We start from the raw sequence: 20,396 nt of genomic DNA, 5'->3' as shown, positions 1-20,396 counted from the left end.
GATGAAAAGATTTTAATTTAAAAGAAATTTCATAAAACTCAAATTTTGAATAGGAATAAAAATTAGAATAGTCATATTAACATACGTTAGGGTCATTAACTAAGCAGTATGGGCAAACGTAATCATCCCAAGCAGTGAGAGGATTATTCAGAATGCAACCAGGGTGTTGCAATAGTCCACATTTAGAACACTGAATAGTCTCATCTATATCCTCTGAATAATTTGAACCACATATGCATTCAAAAGAGTGATTTGCAGCTTCATATTTTTCCACTTTACGATTTTGATCCAATGATTCTTTGCTTGCAGATTCCTGAAAATAAAATTCAACAGACAAGTTTTATTCAAACAAATTTCTCGCAAGATGAAAGCTGAACAAACTTAATAATTCTCACAGCACAATCTTTAATACAATCAAACCTCGATCCATTGGTCCCGCATCTTTTGTTTTCATGTTTGTATCCTCCTATTAGTTCTGTCACAAATGCTATTTTTATAGTTTTAATCATACCTGTTAAGATCGCCTTTGTAACTAAATATTCTTGCATATGTGGTTCCGGAATTTTATCAACATTTCAAATGCAGGGCCGTAACTACGCCGGGGCAGTCGGGGCACCGCCCCGGGGCCCCGACGGTCAAGGGGGCCCCATATGAAGGGACCATGCGACATTTTCTCAAAAGAGTTTATACAATATATATATGTATGAAAGAGATTGTGTGAAGATTTGCTAAAATCTTCTTTTTCATAGTTGCATATCTACTTTAACATAGGGTGAAAGACTTTTTCCGAGAATTATTTCCCTTCCTCAAAAGAACAAAAACGCTTCACAGAGAAGAGGAAAGGAAAGGCATTTTTGAAGCTATGCCCCTAATAAGAAACTTGTTGTTCTGAAATTAACTTGAATGGGCAAATTAGGTGCCTTTTGAAATTTGGGAAAGTAAAGTGAAAGTGAAAAAATATCGTTATTTTCACTCTATTTTTTGAGCGTAGAAAACCTTATTTTGTTTTAAAATTGAAAAGAAGTGCTTCACCCCTTCTGAAATTTAGACATTCTCAAAACTAGTTTCTAGTAGAATTAGTAAATTCAGAAAGAGAAAATAGCTATTTTCTTTCAACATTTAAGTTATTTTCCAAATAGAAAACTTAATTTTTCTCAAAATAAAAAAAAGAAATATGATAATTTTTTTTTTCTTTAGGAAAAGCAAATTTAAAAATATTTTCCAAGTAGAAAATTTTATTTTCCTTTTATATTAGAACGAGGGAGCTAAAGAAGTACTTTGCTTCTTCTGTAATTCAGACATTCACGAAAATAAGTAAAATTAGTATTTAACTATTTAACTAAATTTTTTCTACTTTTAAGCTATTTTTCAAGTAGCAAACTTTATTTTCCTCGTAAATTTAATTGATGAGCGTCATTCCTTCTGAAACATTGACATTCACTACAATAAAGTAATTTTTTATATAAAATAGAATTAGTAATTTCAGAAAAAGAAACTACTATTTTTTTCACCTTTTGAAGCTAATTTTCAAATAAAAAAATAAAATAAAACTCAACCCCAACCGAGACAAATACGTCTGTTTTGTTTGAATTTTCTTCTACATATGACAATTTCTAATTCATGAAGAAAAAATTTTAAAATTTAAAATTAACCAAAAGAAGGGCTTAGCTTAAAAAAATAAAACAAGTGTTTAGAAAACTAAGATAATTGCCACGCTTTTACCCTTCCCTGGATAAAGTAGTAATAAAATGCATCCTTCACTGACAAATAGATTTATTTTAAAGCATTCCTTGACTCTCAACACCCTCAGATCAGGAACCGAGACTGCTCATAGTTATCTGACCCTTCAAAAAATAGCCATCTCGTATTACACCATGGGAAAATGCCCTTCCTTTGGCTTCTTTAAATTGCCCTGAGCTTTACAACCCTAGGCTTTTTGTCCTTTTATAAAATGTCATATATTTCCAGAACCATGTATTTGTTGGTTAGTCACAGTTGTCTTAAACAAGCAATTATCTAGATGTTCTAAGAAAACAGATGTAAGCTTTTAAGGGATCTAAGGGTATGTAAGGGTAAGGAATCTTAAGTCATTTTATCATAAGATTTTCTCTGAAAGAAACGCACGAAACACTCTCTGTATTAAACTTAAATTTTTAGCTCATTTAATCGCATTTCTTAAATAATCTATTTTTAATTAAAATATAAATTTTTTGTTAACTTTTATTTTGTTCAATCTTTTAAATTAAAATTTAACTTTAATTGATACTAATTAAAATTATTTGAAACTTTTTTTAAAAATATAAATGTCATTACTTTGGATTACAACAAAACGAAAAGGAAATTGATTTCTAAGGAGGTAAGCAAATATTTACATTGAATTATTTAATACATTCAAAATTGCTTATTAATGTAGTGATAGAATTGGCTTTTTTATATTCCTATATCAAATTACTTATATGTAGTACGTTCATGATTTTACCGTTTGTTGTGTGCATGGATTTTGTTCTTATTTTATATTTTTAAAATTAAGGACTTTAAATTTTTAAAACTAGAAATTCGATTTTTTTATGCTTTTTAACAATTTTGTTTTCATTCAAAATTGAAATGCAACCTTTGATTTTGTTTAAAAAAATCATATTTAATTTAATAAAAAATCGCATTTAGTTAAATAAAACGCTATAAACATTGCTTCGTTGAGAAAAACTGAAAATATGTCATCATTTAAAGTATTTTAGTTTAAAGAAACCATTGTTTTTCAATCAATAGAAAAAAGTTCTTCAAAAAAATTATTTTATTTAGTTGTTTCGATAATTCTTTCTACTTTTATGAGAGACTTTGGTCGATTCTTTAAGATCAGTATTATCTATATTACATTAAAATAAAACTAATTTCAAATTCCTTGCTTTCACTGACAAAAAATGGTACATGTTGCAGTTTTATATACTTAAGAGAAAAAAAGAAAGAAAATCTGTTAATTCAAAAAGCAGGGAAATATCACGATTGGGTTGAGAATGCAATTAATATTCTTTTAAATTTACTATTTTATTCTTATCTTACATGATAACCACATTATATCGAGTAGAGCTAAAACACCGTTGCACATTTAGTTTGTCTTATTTGACTATCTCTGTTATTTTTACAACACTAATTTATATAAACAAACTTAATTTTTATTCTAATACAAAATTGAACCTTAACTTATACTTTAAATGTTAAAATAACGAAGAAATATATTTGATACAAACGTTTCACTAAAAAATTCCATAAAATATTATTATTAAAATTGAAAACTGCTTTAATTAGAAAAAAAATCATATTTTTAAGAATGGCACAATTTGTTTCCATAACATTTAAGGCTTTCTGAGAACTTTTTTCATGCATAATTTTTCTCAGTTTGAAGTATACATTTTTGAAAATTTTAGTACTGAAACTATAAATATTGCTGATGGAGGAAAGGAATTTATCCGACCATAAAAATTACCTTTAATCATTTCTTCAAAATGTGTGAACATTTCTGTTTATCAATTGAATTACTTTATTTTCGTTTTCAATATCGGAACAAGATGTGTAAAACATAACACTTAAGGTTGCTGCTTTAAATTTATTCAAGTTTCCACCTTTTTCTTTCTAGTTTTGAGACTTTTTTTTTTCTACCGTGAAAATGATTTTTACTGCAACCAATGTTTAAGATATTCATTGAAATATTTTGTTCAAAGCTATTACATTTTTCAATGCAGAAATTCAAAGCAGATAAAATTCATTGTCGTGACAAACAATTAAAAAGGGTTTTTTCTTATTTTTCGTTTTGGAAAAATAAGAAAAAACCTCTTTGGGATATTAAAAAATATTAGCTACTTGTCATAATTTTTTATCACATTTGATAACATGACATCATAAATACATATATTTATTTGTCATTTTGTCTGTTCAGAAGTTTCGATGGGCAAAATATTCACGAATGAATTTTTCTCAAAATACTATATTTTTAGGGCCCTGTACAACAAATACAATTTTGTACTTGAACTTATTTATCTTACATTGCTATGCTATACAGACAAATGAGGTAGTATTTCGTCTGTATTTTAAATCACTCGACCAAATAAGACTAAACGAAACAAAAGTGCTTATATTTGAAAAGTTGAAATATTTTCTTTTTTTTCATGTGTGTGTACAAAATGTACTGTCTTTGAAATGCACTTATTATGAAGACCATCATAACCTCAAAACTATTTATCCTATCAGCTTGAATTATATCTTATTTAATTAAGTATCAAAACTTTGATCTTTCTTTACGTAATCTACTACTTACTTCTAGAAATAACTACAAGCTTCTCTTTAAACATTTGAAACGTAAATTAATTTGCATTACATCACAAAAGTTTATTTTTTAATTTTATAAAACAAATGTTATCAAGCAATTTTGCATAAAGATAATATCTATAAATATTCGTTAAATAAAAAAGTGATTAAAAGCCATTTAAAACTATCCAGCTTGCTCTTGTTATGTATGTATTAATTTTGTAATGAAAAAATAAAGTAGCTAAATGGTAAATTTATATTTATAATAGTTGCAGTAGTTGTTAGTATAATATTTGCAGTTTTTTTAAAAATCGAAAAAAGTTTTTTAATTTTACTATATTTTAACTTATTTTACTAAATTCATGATATGTTGAGACAACCAAAAATAAATTATAAAAATTTTATTTCCTAGTATTTCATATGTTTAAAAACTTGGTTACAATAAATTAGATGACAAGAATATGTAAAAAGCGCAAATACGTAAAAATTTCTTAATATGCAGACAAAATGTTAAAACACAAACTTAGAATCTTAGAAGAATCAAACTTAGAATCTTTTCAAATCGAGATATTTTGTTTCTTCTTTCTTTTCCTCATTTTAATAATGTCTTAAAATTAATATATCCCTTTAACATTTGAAAGAAAATGTTAAAGGGATATACACATTATTTTGTAATTCCATTTATATGTGAACAAGTAACATATTTGCATAAATATATTAGACAACATGATACATAAATAGCTAAAATCACGATTAGAGATGAAGTACACAAAGTTTTAGAAAGGGCCCCGGCAAACATTTTAGCCCCAGGGCCCCGAAGGGTGAAGTTACGGCACTGTTCAAATGATTTGAAAAAGAAGTTGAAGTTATTTCATTTTGAGAGGAATAAAATAGTAATTTCTGATACTAATGACGAAGAATACATTTAAATGGAAACAGATTGCATAAGTAAGATATTTTCAAATTCTTAGAAAAATAAGACCTAAAATAAAGAAAAAAGTTATGTTTATTTAAAAATATTACCCCAAATATTTATTGAGAAAACCTTTGTTTTAAACTTGAGTGATGCTGTTGTATCTATTTTAAGTCAAACAGTTTTATACAATCCTTACATTTAATTCTATCTCCTAATTAATAGTAACTCTATTTCATTTAGTAACATTTTAATTACAAACATAAATCAAATTTTTATGCTAACATTTCCCTGATTTGTGAAAAAATTTATGGCACTACAAAGAATAATTTGTGTAGCTATACAGATACAGATTTGGTTATTAATTTTGAAACTGTTAAGGTTTTTATAATTAAAAAACTTACTTATTATTTTACAGAAAGCTATAGAGCTACCTTCAAGAACAGCGTATTAAATAGGCTACGAGATTACAATTAAATTTTTAAGGAAAATTTCATTTGAATTTTTTTATTTCACTAAATTCAGATGATTTTTCTCTTTTTTTGGTAAAATTAAATTCAAATTTTGTTTAAGTTACTAATTAGACAGTAAAAAAGTACAGATTAGACAGTAAAAACTATACATCAATATTCTACAAACTGGAGTGTAAAACAGTAGGTAATAACTAGCATCTAATTTGGAAAAATCAAGCTGAGAATACCAGAGAGGATTAACAGTACAAAACATTAAAACTTACAACAATCATTGAAGGGCGAGGATTCAATAAGATACAAGCTATAACTTCTACGGTTTTTCCTAGACCCATTTCATCACATAAAATGCCACCTTTACTTCTGGGCACAGGTCTATACTTTTCCTTCACAAAACTGTAAACATTATACAAAAATTACCTTAAAAGGAAATTATAAAAAGAGCAAAACAGTAGGTATAAGTTACTTAATATTATTAAATAATCTTTTAAGCCTTTTATAATTTCTTTTCATTTTTTATATTTTAAATTAAAAGAATTTCTAATAAATAAAAAATCTGTCTTCAGTTCACCCCTTGCATACCTGGTGCTCTTGAAGATTAAATAGCAATATTGGATGTTAATCAATTTTTCAACTTATGGCTAGGAAATTCTCTATTTATTTATAAAAAAAAAACTGGAAAATTTGTCTAAAATAAAAGATGGAAATTATTAATTCGTAAAAAATAGACTATAAAAACTGAAGAATAAAGATCTCAAAATATGGAAAAAAATATTTTCCACCTAATTAACAAAAAAAGAGTTTGTTTTTGTATTTAAAAATTAAGGTGAGAAAGGATTATATAATTGTTATTAAATTTAAAAATAAGTGAACTTGTTTTTTATTATTTTCAAGAAAATGAAATAATAAATACAGGTTGAAGTAGGTGTTCTTGTGACCACAAAGTCATTGTAACTAGTGCCATTTTTAAAAACCTCATCCAGGGGCCCTACCGCGAGCTCTGAGGAGTCGAAATTGGCTTTCCTCAAGGAAATCTAAAACAGGATATTCCTTGCTTTGTCAAAATGGTACCACAGAAATCAATGATTTAACTCTAGGGAAACCAATTTCCAAAGATGTAAGACATTCTGGCAATGATAAAAGATAAGAGTTTAAAAGTATACGAATTCTTCCTAATTAGTTTCTTAATCTTAATATATAATTTCAATGCCACCTTCATAAACTGCTTTTAAATATTTTTGTCTCTTTCTTTCTTTATTTTTTTGTCTTCATATTTATATTATGAATTTCAATGATATTTATCTTGTATATTCTTCCTTATTATGACTTTAACTTCATTCATCTGATTGAATATTCTCTTGAAAAATTTAGCATTGAAAAGAAACTGTTGTTAACTATTTATAAAAAATTGCAAACGCAAGACGGATTAACATCATCACTCTAATGATAATTCCTAAAGGAATTGCATTTCTACAACCCCCTCACTTGGTAGAAAAATAATTCCTCACAAAATGAGTTCCCAGAACAAAACTGGTATTCATGGTATCAAAAATCCATTCCAGGAGAAATAGAACTTTTTCCTCAAGGAACCCAATTCCTTGGAGTTTGTGGTAGGGCCTCAGGCTATACTTTAAGAAAATATTTAATTGTGTGTAATAAATATAAATATGAGTATTTTTTTTAAAAAAAAAGAATATTTAAAGAGTTCTTTGAAAAAGGTATTCAAATGAGAAAATTTTTTGATAAAAGCAAATATGTTTTATAACTAAGCCAATTGTGTTTTTTTCTTCTTCTTTTTGTACTGAGTATTATTATCTGCCTGTATTAAAAATACATTACCTGAAAGTATGCCGTCATAATCCCCTTTTTTTTTTTTAACCAGAACGAAGTAATTATATGGACATATTTTCATGTAAGCTCAAAATTAATGACTTTGCATGCTCTGTTGTGAAAAAAATGCTCAGAACATATACAAAAAAGAAGCCTCTTTTTCATACACTTGAAAGATCATACAGAATGCTATTGCAATGGTAAAAGAGAAGAAACTGAGTCAGGGAAAAGCTTAAAAAACATATGACATTTTAAAATCACTAATCCAGCTATGAAAAAGTGAACAAATTAGTTGAAAAAATCAGGAAGCTAAACACCTACTTCAAAAAACAAGAACTTTTGAATGTTTATTAACTAGAGCTAGATTTGGATTTCCTTGTAACAAACAAGAACTTTTGAAGGTAGTTGGATCAGACATTGAAGAAAATTCCATTTTTAATGCTTTTAAGGATGCAAACTAAGGGAGAACTGGTATCCATGCATTATGAAAAGATATACTCACTTATGCTAGAAGAAATCTAACACAACTCAAAAAATGTTCTACAATTTTCATGAAAAATTAGAAGCACTGTATAAGGAGAGAAAAAAAACTGTTATAGTTAGATTAATCCTGTTTTGAATTCAATACAGAGGAAATCAGGGCTTAATTATGATCCCTTCATTGTGCCTGGAATAGATGATGCGAGAAAAGTATTGGTTAGGGTTTCTGAATTGTCTGACTAAAAGTCAACAACAGTTCCAGAATGTGTGTAAGTTAGAGGTCATAATTTTTCCAAATTTTAATTTTTTGAGATTGCCCCTTTTTAGAGCCAAAGTTATTCTTATTGTTTTTCTACATTTTTAAAGTGTCAGAAAAATCACCTAAGCTATTAAGACAATAATTTTATTCTTTAAAAGCACAAAGAAGTTTGAAATAAAAAGTTAAAAGTGGTCATAATTACACCAACTGACCCTAGCTTATATTAAATTTAAATAAATTACTAAAAAAACTGAAATATTGCATTTAAATCTAAATATTGAGATTCATAAAATGTGAAATTTGTATTTTTCATTAAAATGTGAACACAAAGCTAAAATTGTATCAAAAAAACTTACAATCCACCATATTTATGGAAATAAATTGATGGGCCGTTTTTTGATTTAAATTCACAGTAAAGATCATGAATTTCTAATTGATTAAGAGAATTAGAACTCTTTTCACAATTAAGCATCCAATCGACAGCTTGACTTTGGTATGGCCTCAATTCAGGAATTAATAATTCATGTGACACACTTGAACTTTTATCTGGTTGATAGCAATTCTGGATAGATGAGAGCAAAAGCTCAGGATTAAGGGTTTCCTCTGAAACACTCCCATCACACTCTAAAAGAGAAATAAAAAAGACAGTATGAAATGTATCCCCAAAAAAAGAGGGTACAAACATAAGCATTTCTAGATATAACACTAAACAAAAAAGATTTTAACAATTGCCATTACTAAATAGAACAACAATACAAATAAAGCACACATCAAATACAGAAATTTGATGTGTGCTTTATTTGTATTGTTGTAAGTGGTCACTTTTGGCAGGAACCCCAGAGGGGGAAGGATTAAATTAGAATAGATTTCCATACATTAGGAAAGGTAGGGATATAACAAAGATCCTTAATGAAATTATTAGAATCTTTCAAAACATGGAGTGACTTCTTGAAATGATTTTCAGAAGATGAAGAGCAGTGTTTAATGATTTTAGCAGAGTTCAATGAAGATAAGAATTCCAATGCTGTAGGATGATAGAAGATGTTTAATATCCCGATTTTTAAAATATCTTAAATGTTCTTTAAATCGAAGTGTAAGAGTATGTTTAGTTTTTTCAATATACAACACTGACAAGAAGTTAGATAAATAACCCAGCAATTAGGGGTATAGGTAAAGGAGGGGTTTAAACACCCACATTGTAAATGGCAATTTTTAATATTTTCTCAAACTACTCATTTTTTAAAAAAATTCTGTTTCTTTTAAAGCTTTTATTAGATAACAAAAATAACATCCCAAAAATCATTTTATCTCATCAATATGAGTTCTTTTCTTATTATTCATAAATATAAAATTTTTGTTTTGCCCTTAATTTTCTTCACAAGGAAGCAAGGCAACCAACTAATATGCCTTTAGGAAAATATTTTATAGACAATTAAAAATTTCACACTTTTTTTGCAAATTTACAAACAAATTAAAAGTTTCACCACGAGAGAACTGAAAGAAACAAGAGTTTCGGAGAGAGAACTTTAACACTAGAACGGCCGGACCGGTCATTTTGACCGCAAAACGATTTGAAACGCGTTTAATTTTTTTCGGTTTTCACCGATTTCTTTGATTTTTTCTGACTTTTCCTAAATATTAATAAACATCATCCACAAAAAATTTCACTCATTTATTTTGATTAGTTTTCTTGTAAATTTACAATATACCTAAAACGGCCAATACCGGTCAAAATGACCGGTTTTAGTTATTTCTGTTACTGTCATTTTTAAAGCATCATTAATTATACTAAAATGAAGGGGTGTGAAGAGTCGAAAGAAAGATAGAGGGTGACCTTCAGTCACACCTGTTTGAAAGTAATCTGCGCATGCGCGAATTTTTGGAATGTTCGTTTGTCTCCTTCAGAAGGCGTGCATCATATTTAGACTATTGAATTTGAACTCGGAGGTTGTGATATGTTATTTCTAACTAAGTGAGCAAATTTACTGGAAAGTTTTCTTTTTTTTCTCTTTTATCTACATATCATTTATTATTTATCGTTTCTCTTTCTGTAATTCAAAATGTCCCGGAGAACTGTGGGAAAAAATTTGCTAAGTCAAGGAGAAATTTTGCAGATGATGCAAACTATTTCGTCAGATGATTCTGGTTTTGAAGCTAATAATTCTGATAATGAGAAGAATGAATGTAATTTTGATGATGAAAAAGACTCTTTGTATACAATTGATGTTGAAAACTGTGGCGATAAAAGTGATTGTCAATCAAGTTCTAATAGTGATTCTGAACCAGATAAAGAATTATTGCCTGCTCAAAGTCGGAAAAAAGTTCAAGGGAAAAATAAATGCTGTTCTTTCAAATCAAGATTAAGTAAAAAGAGAGATAATTTGAATGATTCTATATTATCTAAAAATAACTCTGAAGAAGAAATAACGAAAAATGGAACAGTTTGGAAATATCTTCAGCAAAATATTCCCGGAAGACTGCCCACACAGAATGTTTTGAAGGAAAAAAGTGGACCCACATCGTTTGCGAAAAGAAATATCGACATTAATTCTGCAAGCAGCACATGGCGTCTGCTTATAAATGAAAAGATGTTGAAGCATATACAGAAGTGCACAGAAGCAGAAAGTGCGAGGTGCAAAAATATCAACTGGAAAGTTTCTTTAGAAGAACTAGATGCCTTTATTTCTTTTCTTTATGTTCGAGGTGCTTTACTTGCAAAAGGACTTTCAATTGATTCTTTGTGGTCAAAGAAATGGGGACATAATTATTTTCCTGAAACAATGCCAAGAAATAGATTCAAGGAAATTCTTAGATACCTAAGATTTGATTTGAAATCAATGAGATCGCAGTGGCTAGTGACTGATAAATTTGCTCTCGTTTCCGAAATTTGGGAGCAATTCATTGAAAATTGCCTATCTTGTTATAAACCTGGAAAAATATCTGCATTGATGAACAACTGTTTCCAACTAAAGTTAGATGCAAATTTCTTCAATACATGCCAAATAAACCAGATAAATTTGGTATTAAATTTTGGTTAGCTACAAATGTGGCATCAAAATATATTTTGAATGCCTTTCCTTATTTTGGAAAAGATGAGACACGTCCTGAAGCAATGACTGTTGGAGAGCATGCAGTATACAGACTGATGGAGCCATTTTATAATAGTGGGAGATATGTTACAACGGACAATTTCTTTACCTCCCTGAATTTAGCTCAAAACTTGAAACAGAAAAGCATTAGTTTGGTAGGTACAATCAATAGAGCAAAAAAAGAAATTCCCGAAAGCTTCAAGAAAACAAAGGATGAACTTTTTTCCAGCAAAATAGTGCACAGTAATGGCATAACATTAACCTCATATCAGTGCAAAAAAAGAAAAAATGTCCTTCTTCTGAGCTCCCTCCATCCAAATTTGAATGCATCAAATACAGAGAAAAAGACTCCGGAAGTCATAACATATTACAACTCTACGAAATATGGTGTTGATGTGGTAGATCAGATGGCAAGAAAATATTCTGTGAAATCCTGTTCAAGACGTTGGCCAGTTCATGTATTCTTCAACATCCTTGACTTAGCAGCCATAAATGCGTGGGTTTTATATAAGGAACTGATCGATATCAACATAAGTCGCAGAGACTTTATCTTGAAATTATCAGATGAGTTAAGAAAAAAACATCTTGACATGCGCAAAATAATTCCTAAGAAGGACATTTCAACTGATCCCAAAACGCAAGGTATAAAAAGGAAACAATGTCAAGTAGCAGAGAATTGTAAAGGTAATAAAACAGTCAATATGTGTGAAAACTGCAAGAAATATATCTGTGGACCATGTACCGCAAAAGTGAAAAAAATTAGTGTATGTATTTCTTGTGAAAAAGACTGAGCTATCGCTTTTGTGAGTAAATTATTATGTAATCTAATTATTACCCCAATTACTATTAACATATCACAATTAAATAATGATGGTAACATAATAAATATTAAATAGATATTAGCCCGAGCACCTCTTATTGTGTTTAACAAGAGTTAAAATGCATTAAATCTTATTTTAGTACAATTATTTTTTATCATTTAACCACTAACTCAATATGTTTTTTTTCCAATAAATGAATAAAATTAAATATTTTAAACTATGATTCATATGAGAACATGAAAATAACAATATCTAACCTAATATACCTTAACATTCAATTTTTATCAATGTTTTTAAGGATCGGTCAATTTGACCGCTTATGGCCGTTCTGGGTACACCGAATATTTGGCCGTCCGAGTGTTAAGACAAATTTACAAAACAAAGCATAAAACATTAAAAAATGAACATTGAAACTAGAAAAAAATTTCCTAAAAAGTGTAGAAAGTTAGCAGTCCTGAGGAAACAATAATCTGGCGTCAGTGACGAAACCAAAGTATCCGTCCCTCTCATTCAATAACGAGGTTAGCTGATTGCTTTTTACTATGGGAACAGGTTTACAGCTTCATATTAGCCCCACTTTATTTATCATTATCTTGATAACTATGTAGAACTATTTTTAAGGAACAATGTGGGATATCTATAAGACGTATTGAGAAGACAACTTGTATGTTAGAATTTGGTTATGAATGGTGTCTTTTTAAGATTGAAATTCATACTCATGCCCACAGGGAGTGGGCAACAGAGCATGTGAACCAGTGAATAGAAGGAGAGTGCTTGGCCATAGTTAAATTCAAAAAGGGGGTGATTCTTAAATCAAACTCTTTCTTGACATTTAGTCAGGAAACTTTTATTAAGATGCACTCAAATTTTGTTCAAATATTATTTATCTCTTCAGACCCTATAGTATATTATATAAGTATATTTTTATATAGTGGAATATTTCTTTCTTTTTTCATACATTATATTTTCCCTTTATTAATAATTTTCTTTCTACATTTGAATCTTGACAGTATGTTATAAAAATGATTAATTTATTTTAAACGGAGTTTTTCAATGAGTTAAAAAAAAACACCCTATATATATACGCTCTTGACTTTTTTATGTTAAGGAATTATATATATATATATATATATATATATATATATATATATATATATATATATATATATATATATATATATATATATATATATATATACATACTGCTGAAAACAATTAAAAGATATTGTAAGTCTTGTATAAAGTAACAGTATAAGCAAAAAAATGTTTTTGCATAAAATGGAAGAAGATAGTCACAAATGCAAATTTTTCTAACTTTCAAACTTAGCAGTATGCAAGTTTTGAGTTTGCTGGAAGAATATGCAAGTTATCTTTTAAAATGAATGAGCAGGGTGAAATGAAATGATTCATTCTTAAGGTCACATTCATCCCCACCTTCAGTTGAAAGTCAATTTTATTAATTATACTCTCAGAAATATACGATTTCGAAATTTAGAGATCTCCAAGTAAACTGATGCAACATGATCAGCAAGTGGATAAAATACGAATGTATGAACTGTTATTCTATATCTAACATTTATTTCAAGAATTTAAAGCTGTTAATTTATTTATAACTGGGATATTTTAAATTAATTATAAAAGAAACAATGCATTTGCCTTCATTTTATGCTTCAATTTTGTGCAAAACGAGACTTTTTATATACAATTTTAAAAGGTTTTCAGCTGTTCATCATTTCATAGGTAAAAACTTTAGAAATTCAAAACTAGTAAAAGGAAACGGAATACGTTTGAGATTGTTTTGTGCAATTTTACGTAAAACAAGATTTATTTTATTTAATTATTATCAATATTTTTTTAATTACTGAAAGGATTTTTAGCTGTTTAATAATATTTAGATATTTCATATCAAATTATGATAAAGCGAGGTGATGCAATTGTTCTATATGGTACAATTTTATGCCTAGTATGATACTTTTCATCAATTGATTATATATTGATAACTTATTTGAATTATTATTAAGGTTTTTAATCACTTGGTTTACATAAAATTTGAGTATTTTAAATTAGTATTAATTAGTATTTGTGACTGCATGGCGTTTTAATGCACACAGTACAATTATGTGCAAAATTGAAAAGTTACGACAAAAATTATCAAAATTTATAATTTCTGATTTTAAGTATAATTGCATATATTAATTTATTGCATATTTAATAATTATTTTAATGATTTTTAAATGTTTACTAATTTATTTGTATATAACTTGTTATTTGTAACAGATGCGTAGTTAACTCCTGGACCGATTGAGCAGTAAAATCTTGTGCTGCGTATTTGATGGGACGGTCTTTCTGATGAAAAACTTTTCCTTTTTAGGCAAATGGCACAAATCTCAAGGCTGAGTATCTTTTCAAAATTAGGATAATAAAAGTCCTTTTACTTTAGTAAAACTAAAGTTACATTTCAACGTACCTAAGTTTTTCGATATTGCATTGAATAGAAAATCAACAGCAATGTTCACTCCCATTTATCCTCTGGGAGCAATATTAAATATTCGCTGTCCTGTGTTGAATAGGACATTTGTGAGTGATTTTTCTAATTTCCAGAAATATAAAATTTCCTTATCTTTAACTCCACTACTCAATTATACATTTTAACTTAAATCGGGAATATATAAAGAATGTTATGTTAAGATGATATAGGTTATATTTACAATTCTAAGAATCAAGATTTATTAAAAATCTTTCCTATGCTATATCACTAATAAATTTGCTTTTGTTCATAACTTTAAATTATGGTTAGGTTATATTTTTCATTTAAAATTGATTTTGATAATTGTTTTTGAGTACCTTACCTCCATTTTGTTGACTTTTCTCATATTAGAAAACCAATGAAAATGGTGAGGTTCAATTTGCTATTTAAAATAAATAATTCTGTAAACCTCAGATATTACAGTTAATAACAATATTCTCAAAAGCAAAATGAGAAAACCAGAAACTATCCTGGAAACCAAAAACTATCCTATTCCATAAAACCAGACACTATTCTGAAACTTGGTTGCAATAACACAACACATCATACAAGGGTCTGTCTAGGTTTTTCTGAGAGGTTCCTATTTTGTGAAAATTTAGACATAATTCGTGAAAATTAAAAATTATATTAAAACATCAACACAAAAATATGGTAAAAATATAGATTTATCGTTTTTTACGAAACACAAAAATAACATTTCAAGAAAAATTATTTTGTGAAACTACCGCATTTCTTAAAGTTAACTTTGTGAAGGTACCGCTAAACAGTAGTATATTTGGCTTGGACAGACCCTGTCATGCAAATATAAAATTTAATTATAATATAAAATGTATAAATATTGATAGCATACTTTCTACAGGAATGTCAAAAAAATAGTTAATGACAGTTTTCATATTTTTCCCAGAGCGAAAATGCACTGGTTGAGAAGCATAATTCAATGATCGAAAGGCATTTTCATTGAAGCCCAGATAAATTAATACTATTCCTTTCTCTTGAGATAACTTTTCATTGCTCCAAGTAAGATCAAACACATTTGATGTCAAACAATTCATAACTTGTGTAGGGACATTGAATTCACCCCAAGCATGTTTAAACTGTAAGGAAGAAAAAATATTTTTAGAAATATGAAATTAGCATACAAGTTTCGATCTGAAATAAATTTTTTATTCACTTTCTTTAAAGATTACAGTTTTTCTTTTAAAAATGCAAAAAACAATTCATATTTTAGTAGCTTTCATTTTGATAAAGATTCTAAAAGAGAGCATGATATATCTCTTACAAGATTCAGTTAATAAAAGATATACATCAGTATTCTAGTGTACAGTGAAAAAAAATGACAAAAAACATACTTTCTCTGAATAAACATACCTTTTTTTCAAGGGATTCGAATTTCTGACCCCTAAGATATCGAGGGTAGCTGCAATCTGGAAAATATGGTTGCACTTTTTGGGTATTTTGCTATATCTCAAGCACTTTTAAAGGGAATTGAAAATTTTTTGCACAGTTATATAAATCGTTTATCCAAATATAATTCAATGTAAAAAATACTTTTAGTAAATATTTATTATTTTTTATTATTATATTTAACGGTCAAAAAAATTTTGCACAGTAAGCATATCTGCCAACTTTGGAGAAATAAAATAACGGACATTTTACTAGTGAAATTTTTTAGGCTACAAGTAAAGTTTTGATACATCATGCATAATCATGTAAATCAAAAGGAGAAATTCAAATTAATATAAGCACCTTACATTTAAAGTAAAAAATATGTATATAAATCAATATATGTATACAAAAATATATATGAAAATAATGATTTTAACTTTTTCAGGACAAGTTAATTAAATTTTTAGTGAGAAACATTTTAATTGGACAAAAATTTTATAGCATTCTTGTATAAGGCCTGTAGGATTATTCCAATCCTTAATTTTGTTGACCTCCGTAAATGTTGTCAATTTTAAATATTTTTCCTCATACATTCAAAAATAATTTTGCTAATGTAAAATTTCGGGCTTAAAACTGTATCTAAACTTAAAAATCAAAAATCATTATCCATTGTTAAATTTCAACTTGAATTTTAAAAAAACATGCATCACTATAAGTTATTTTCATGAGAACATTTCCGGAGGGGTCATATAGAAAGAAGTTTCACAAAGAAAAGAATGTTTTATAAAAAAATAAAATATGTCTGTTAAATAATAAAGGTCTGGAATAAAGGTCTGTTAGAATAAATTTAGAACCATGCCCGAATGTTTAGAATAATGTTTGAATTTCAACTTCATATAGTGTCTCGTCGTTTAATTTTTAAAAAAAAAATCTACTAAAAAAAATGCTTGCTATAATATGGTGTAAGCGACCGCTTAGGCTACCATACCCCACAATCTGACCAAACACGTGCTACCTATTTATATATGCTTAATTAACCCGGGATTTATAGTTTCTTACGGGGATACAAAAACAAAATTAAGAGGCGGGGAGGAGAATCTCAGAATTTGCTTTTTTAAAAGCATTTTGAGAAACTACTGTTTTTCCTAAAGTTGAATTTGTGAAGGTACCGACAAACGGTAGTAAAATTTGCCCTGGATGGACCCCTGCTCTAGCACTAATATCTTTCTGCAAGGTACTTTTAACAGTAACAAAGATATATGTTACTAATTTAAAATAACAAAAGCGCTGTGCTTTCAAAAACTATATATATATTTTTAATTAAACATGTAATAATTTTTTATTCAGGGTGCGTAGCCAAATTTTTCAGCAGAAAATAAGCACCTTAAAAATTATCACAATCAGACAGGGTTGGCAAGCTTTTGACAATTGATGGTTTTATCCGCTTACCAGTGATGAAGGCGATGGTGCTTCACCAACGATGAAATTAACAAGAGAAATAAAATTTTCTATCAATGTTAGAGAAAATAATTTGACAATGTTTAGTTGGTCCCCGTTATCAGCAAAAATTCGAGAGATTTCTTGGTTCAATTCCAGAAGGCGGAAAATGAAGTCTGAAATCCAGAATCTCTTGCAAAATGCAGTCGAGTTGCATATGAGACAAAAATATTTCCCACTGAACCCAGCTCAGCATACTCAAATGCGGACCCGCACAAGTAATTCATGAAACATGTAAAACGAATGGTGCTTTCATACACTACAAACAAACGTTACGCCGAAATAGACTGGGGTTGAATTAATTGTGAAAACGTTGAATAGAACAATGCATTCTTGTACAATTCCTGGCGAAAATAAACATGGCAACGAAAAAATCTCATTTTGGAAAAGAGAAAATTAAGTGCTTTTTAAAAACATCCATTGAAAAAAGCACCTTTAAGGGCTTTTAAAAAACAAAAATCGAAAATAAACATCTTTAAGAACTTTTTAAAAATGCTACGTACACTGTTATTCTAATATTATGGGTGATATTCTCACAATTTGTTGGGGGGATGCACTAATTATTTCCTTCTTTGTACATTACAATATTACAATCATTACAATAAAAAAATAATTAAAAATCATAAAATACGTAGTTGTAATTCTCAAAAAGAAGATCAATGATGAAATCACTTGAATCGGACTCCTAAAAAAAGGGTTACTCAAATGCGTGCTTCGTTTCAAGATTAGTTTGTTGTATATAATAATATTGTATAAAAAATATCAGATTTAAAAACTATGGAGAAATCAATAGAATAGCAGTAAAAGCCAAAAAAATCAATAGAATCATTGCCTTAAAAAGTAAATACTCAAATGCATGATTTGAATTTTCCATTTTGTTTAAAATATATCAGGATATTTAAAAACCATGTGAAAATCAATAATTGCCAAAAATACAACCGAAACATTACATCGATTTACGATACTATCGGCATAAATTTAGTGTGCCAAAAAGTGACCATCTAAATGCATAATTCAAAATATAGTGCAAATTTCTGTAGAAAAGAAAACTAAAGTTTTAACTATTCAAAAGAAAAAGTGCAAGAACTCTGTAACGGTCTGCGACAATGTCACCATGATTCTGTCACGGGGTTGAGGAATGGTCCGAGCTCGAGGAAAAACTACAAAAAAAAAATTTCTCTATCTAGAGAACATAAGTAAAAACCATTTGAATGATAAGTGAATTTTAATAACTTCATGAATAATAACTGTTTCAAGAATGAAACAATTATGGCAAAAAAACCACAAACATTCTTTTTCTCTTCTTCCATGGATGAATAAATTAATAAGTTTAGAAAACTACAGGCCTGAACAGTGGATCCAGTTTATTTCAAGAAAAGAATTTCCTCAAAGTGTGAAATTTTTGTTTGATATTTTTTATTTTAGATATTTTAGATTTGGTTTGATATTAATTATTTTATTTTCATTCTTTTCAACAGGAAAAGGAAATGTGTACATTATCATTATTATGCATTATAAAATTATATTCTACAAAGTTATGCAGAAGTATTAGCTTACTTTTATACAAATGTTATTGTTGTAATACTTCATTTATAAATGTATAATATTGGACAATATACTAAACTTACTCAATTTTAATTGAAATTACATGAATGAGGAAGTTCTGACCAATAGGCTAGCATATTGGTCAGGATGTGTCTTTAGTAGCTTGGGAAATTGATCAGTCCCACGTTACTAAGACCTATTAATATTTAAATATATTGTCCAGAAAGATCTAAAAACCCTCTTTCCAAGGTCAATTGGCTCTTTTTTATATATCCACCAACATATAATGTTATCATTTTGGGGCTCTGGCCCTTACTATAATAAAATTCTATTACTTTTTCATGTTCCTGTACCTTTTTCAATAAGCACCGGCCACACTACTAATTCACAATGTTAATGTTTTCAAAGCGTAACAAATATATACATGCATATATATATACATTGTTAACATTAAGCAGTAAATTTATATAAATTTAAAAGAAAATGGTTGCCCACTAGATCGCAGTAACAATTATGTGCATACAGAGATGATTTTGTAACAGAGAGTTTAAGAGTACGCGCCAAGTAAGCCTGATAGGCAGAACTATGTAACAACTTAATGTCTGTAAATATAGTCCTTGTAAATGAATTATTAATGCATTTTCTAATCTGCTGTTCTTTTAATAACAGTTCCAATTCTGGCAGGAGCTTCTTTTCCATGTCTGGATTCACTATAGATCAAATTAAAGTTTAGAATCTTTTTTTTCTTTCCAAATTTGCTATATTTTTCACACGTAACTTTTCAAAACTAACTTTACTTGAACATAGATTGTTATGTACAGAAATTTTTAATGTGTTTTGTTTACTTGAAGGTCTTGGAGGATTATTATTCAATGGTGTCACATTTACATTTTTACTTGATTCTGTTAGAGCTTGTTTTTTCAACCTGTAGTTACAAGTTTTCCTTCCATTGTTTCCTATCTTTACCCTTAAATTATGACTAGTTATTTGAGAGGCAGGTTCCACTTATCTTTTTCCTTTTTTTTCCAGGTATTTAATTTGCTCTTTCTTTTTTAAAATTATAGAGGAATCTGGATAGGACTTTATCCGTTCTCTGCTTTTTTGATCCGATTCTTTTTTCTTTAAACAAGCTTCTTTTGTCTTTTCATAGTTAAACAATTTGAAAAATGAACTAATATTTTTTAGATTGTTCTTGAAACAGGGATTCCATACTAATGAAAATACCCAAACTAATTAATTCAATATCATAATTATATTAAAATTGCTTTCTTATTTCATAC

At 28.2% G+C, this 20,396-nt stretch overlaps 1 protein-coding gene across 1 annotated transcript in view; it reads right to left on the bottom strand.

Annotated features, from left to right (window-relative positions):
- Window positions 1-20,396, bottom strand: part of LOC107444366 (E3 ubiquitin-protein ligase SHPRH) — a 142,771-nt gene that overhangs the window by 96,948 nt on the left and 25,427 nt on the right. The window contains exons 3-6 of the mRNA XM_071188261.2: window positions 15,539-15,782; window positions 8,608-8,875; window positions 5,949-6,078; window positions 86-313 (exon numbers count right to left, since the gene is read on the bottom strand). Coding sequence (XP_071044362.1) covers window positions 86-313; window positions 5,949-6,078; window positions 8,608-8,875; window positions 15,539-15,782 — 870 coding nt within the window. The remainder of the gene's footprint in view (window positions 1-85; window positions 314-5,948; window positions 6,079-8,607; window positions 8,876-15,538; window positions 15,783-20,396) is intronic.

This window comes from Parasteatoda tepidariorum, chromosome 12, assembly GCF_982258835.1.
Source record: "Parasteatoda tepidariorum strain Cologne lab strain chromosome 12, Ptep-v5.0, whole genome shotgun sequence".
Classification (NCBI taxonomy): Eukaryota; Metazoa; Arthropoda; class Arachnida; order Araneae; family Theridiidae; genus Parasteatoda; species Parasteatoda tepidariorum.
Note: the sequence above shows the minus strand (reverse complement) of the source record. Positions and strands in the feature narration are given on the sequence as shown.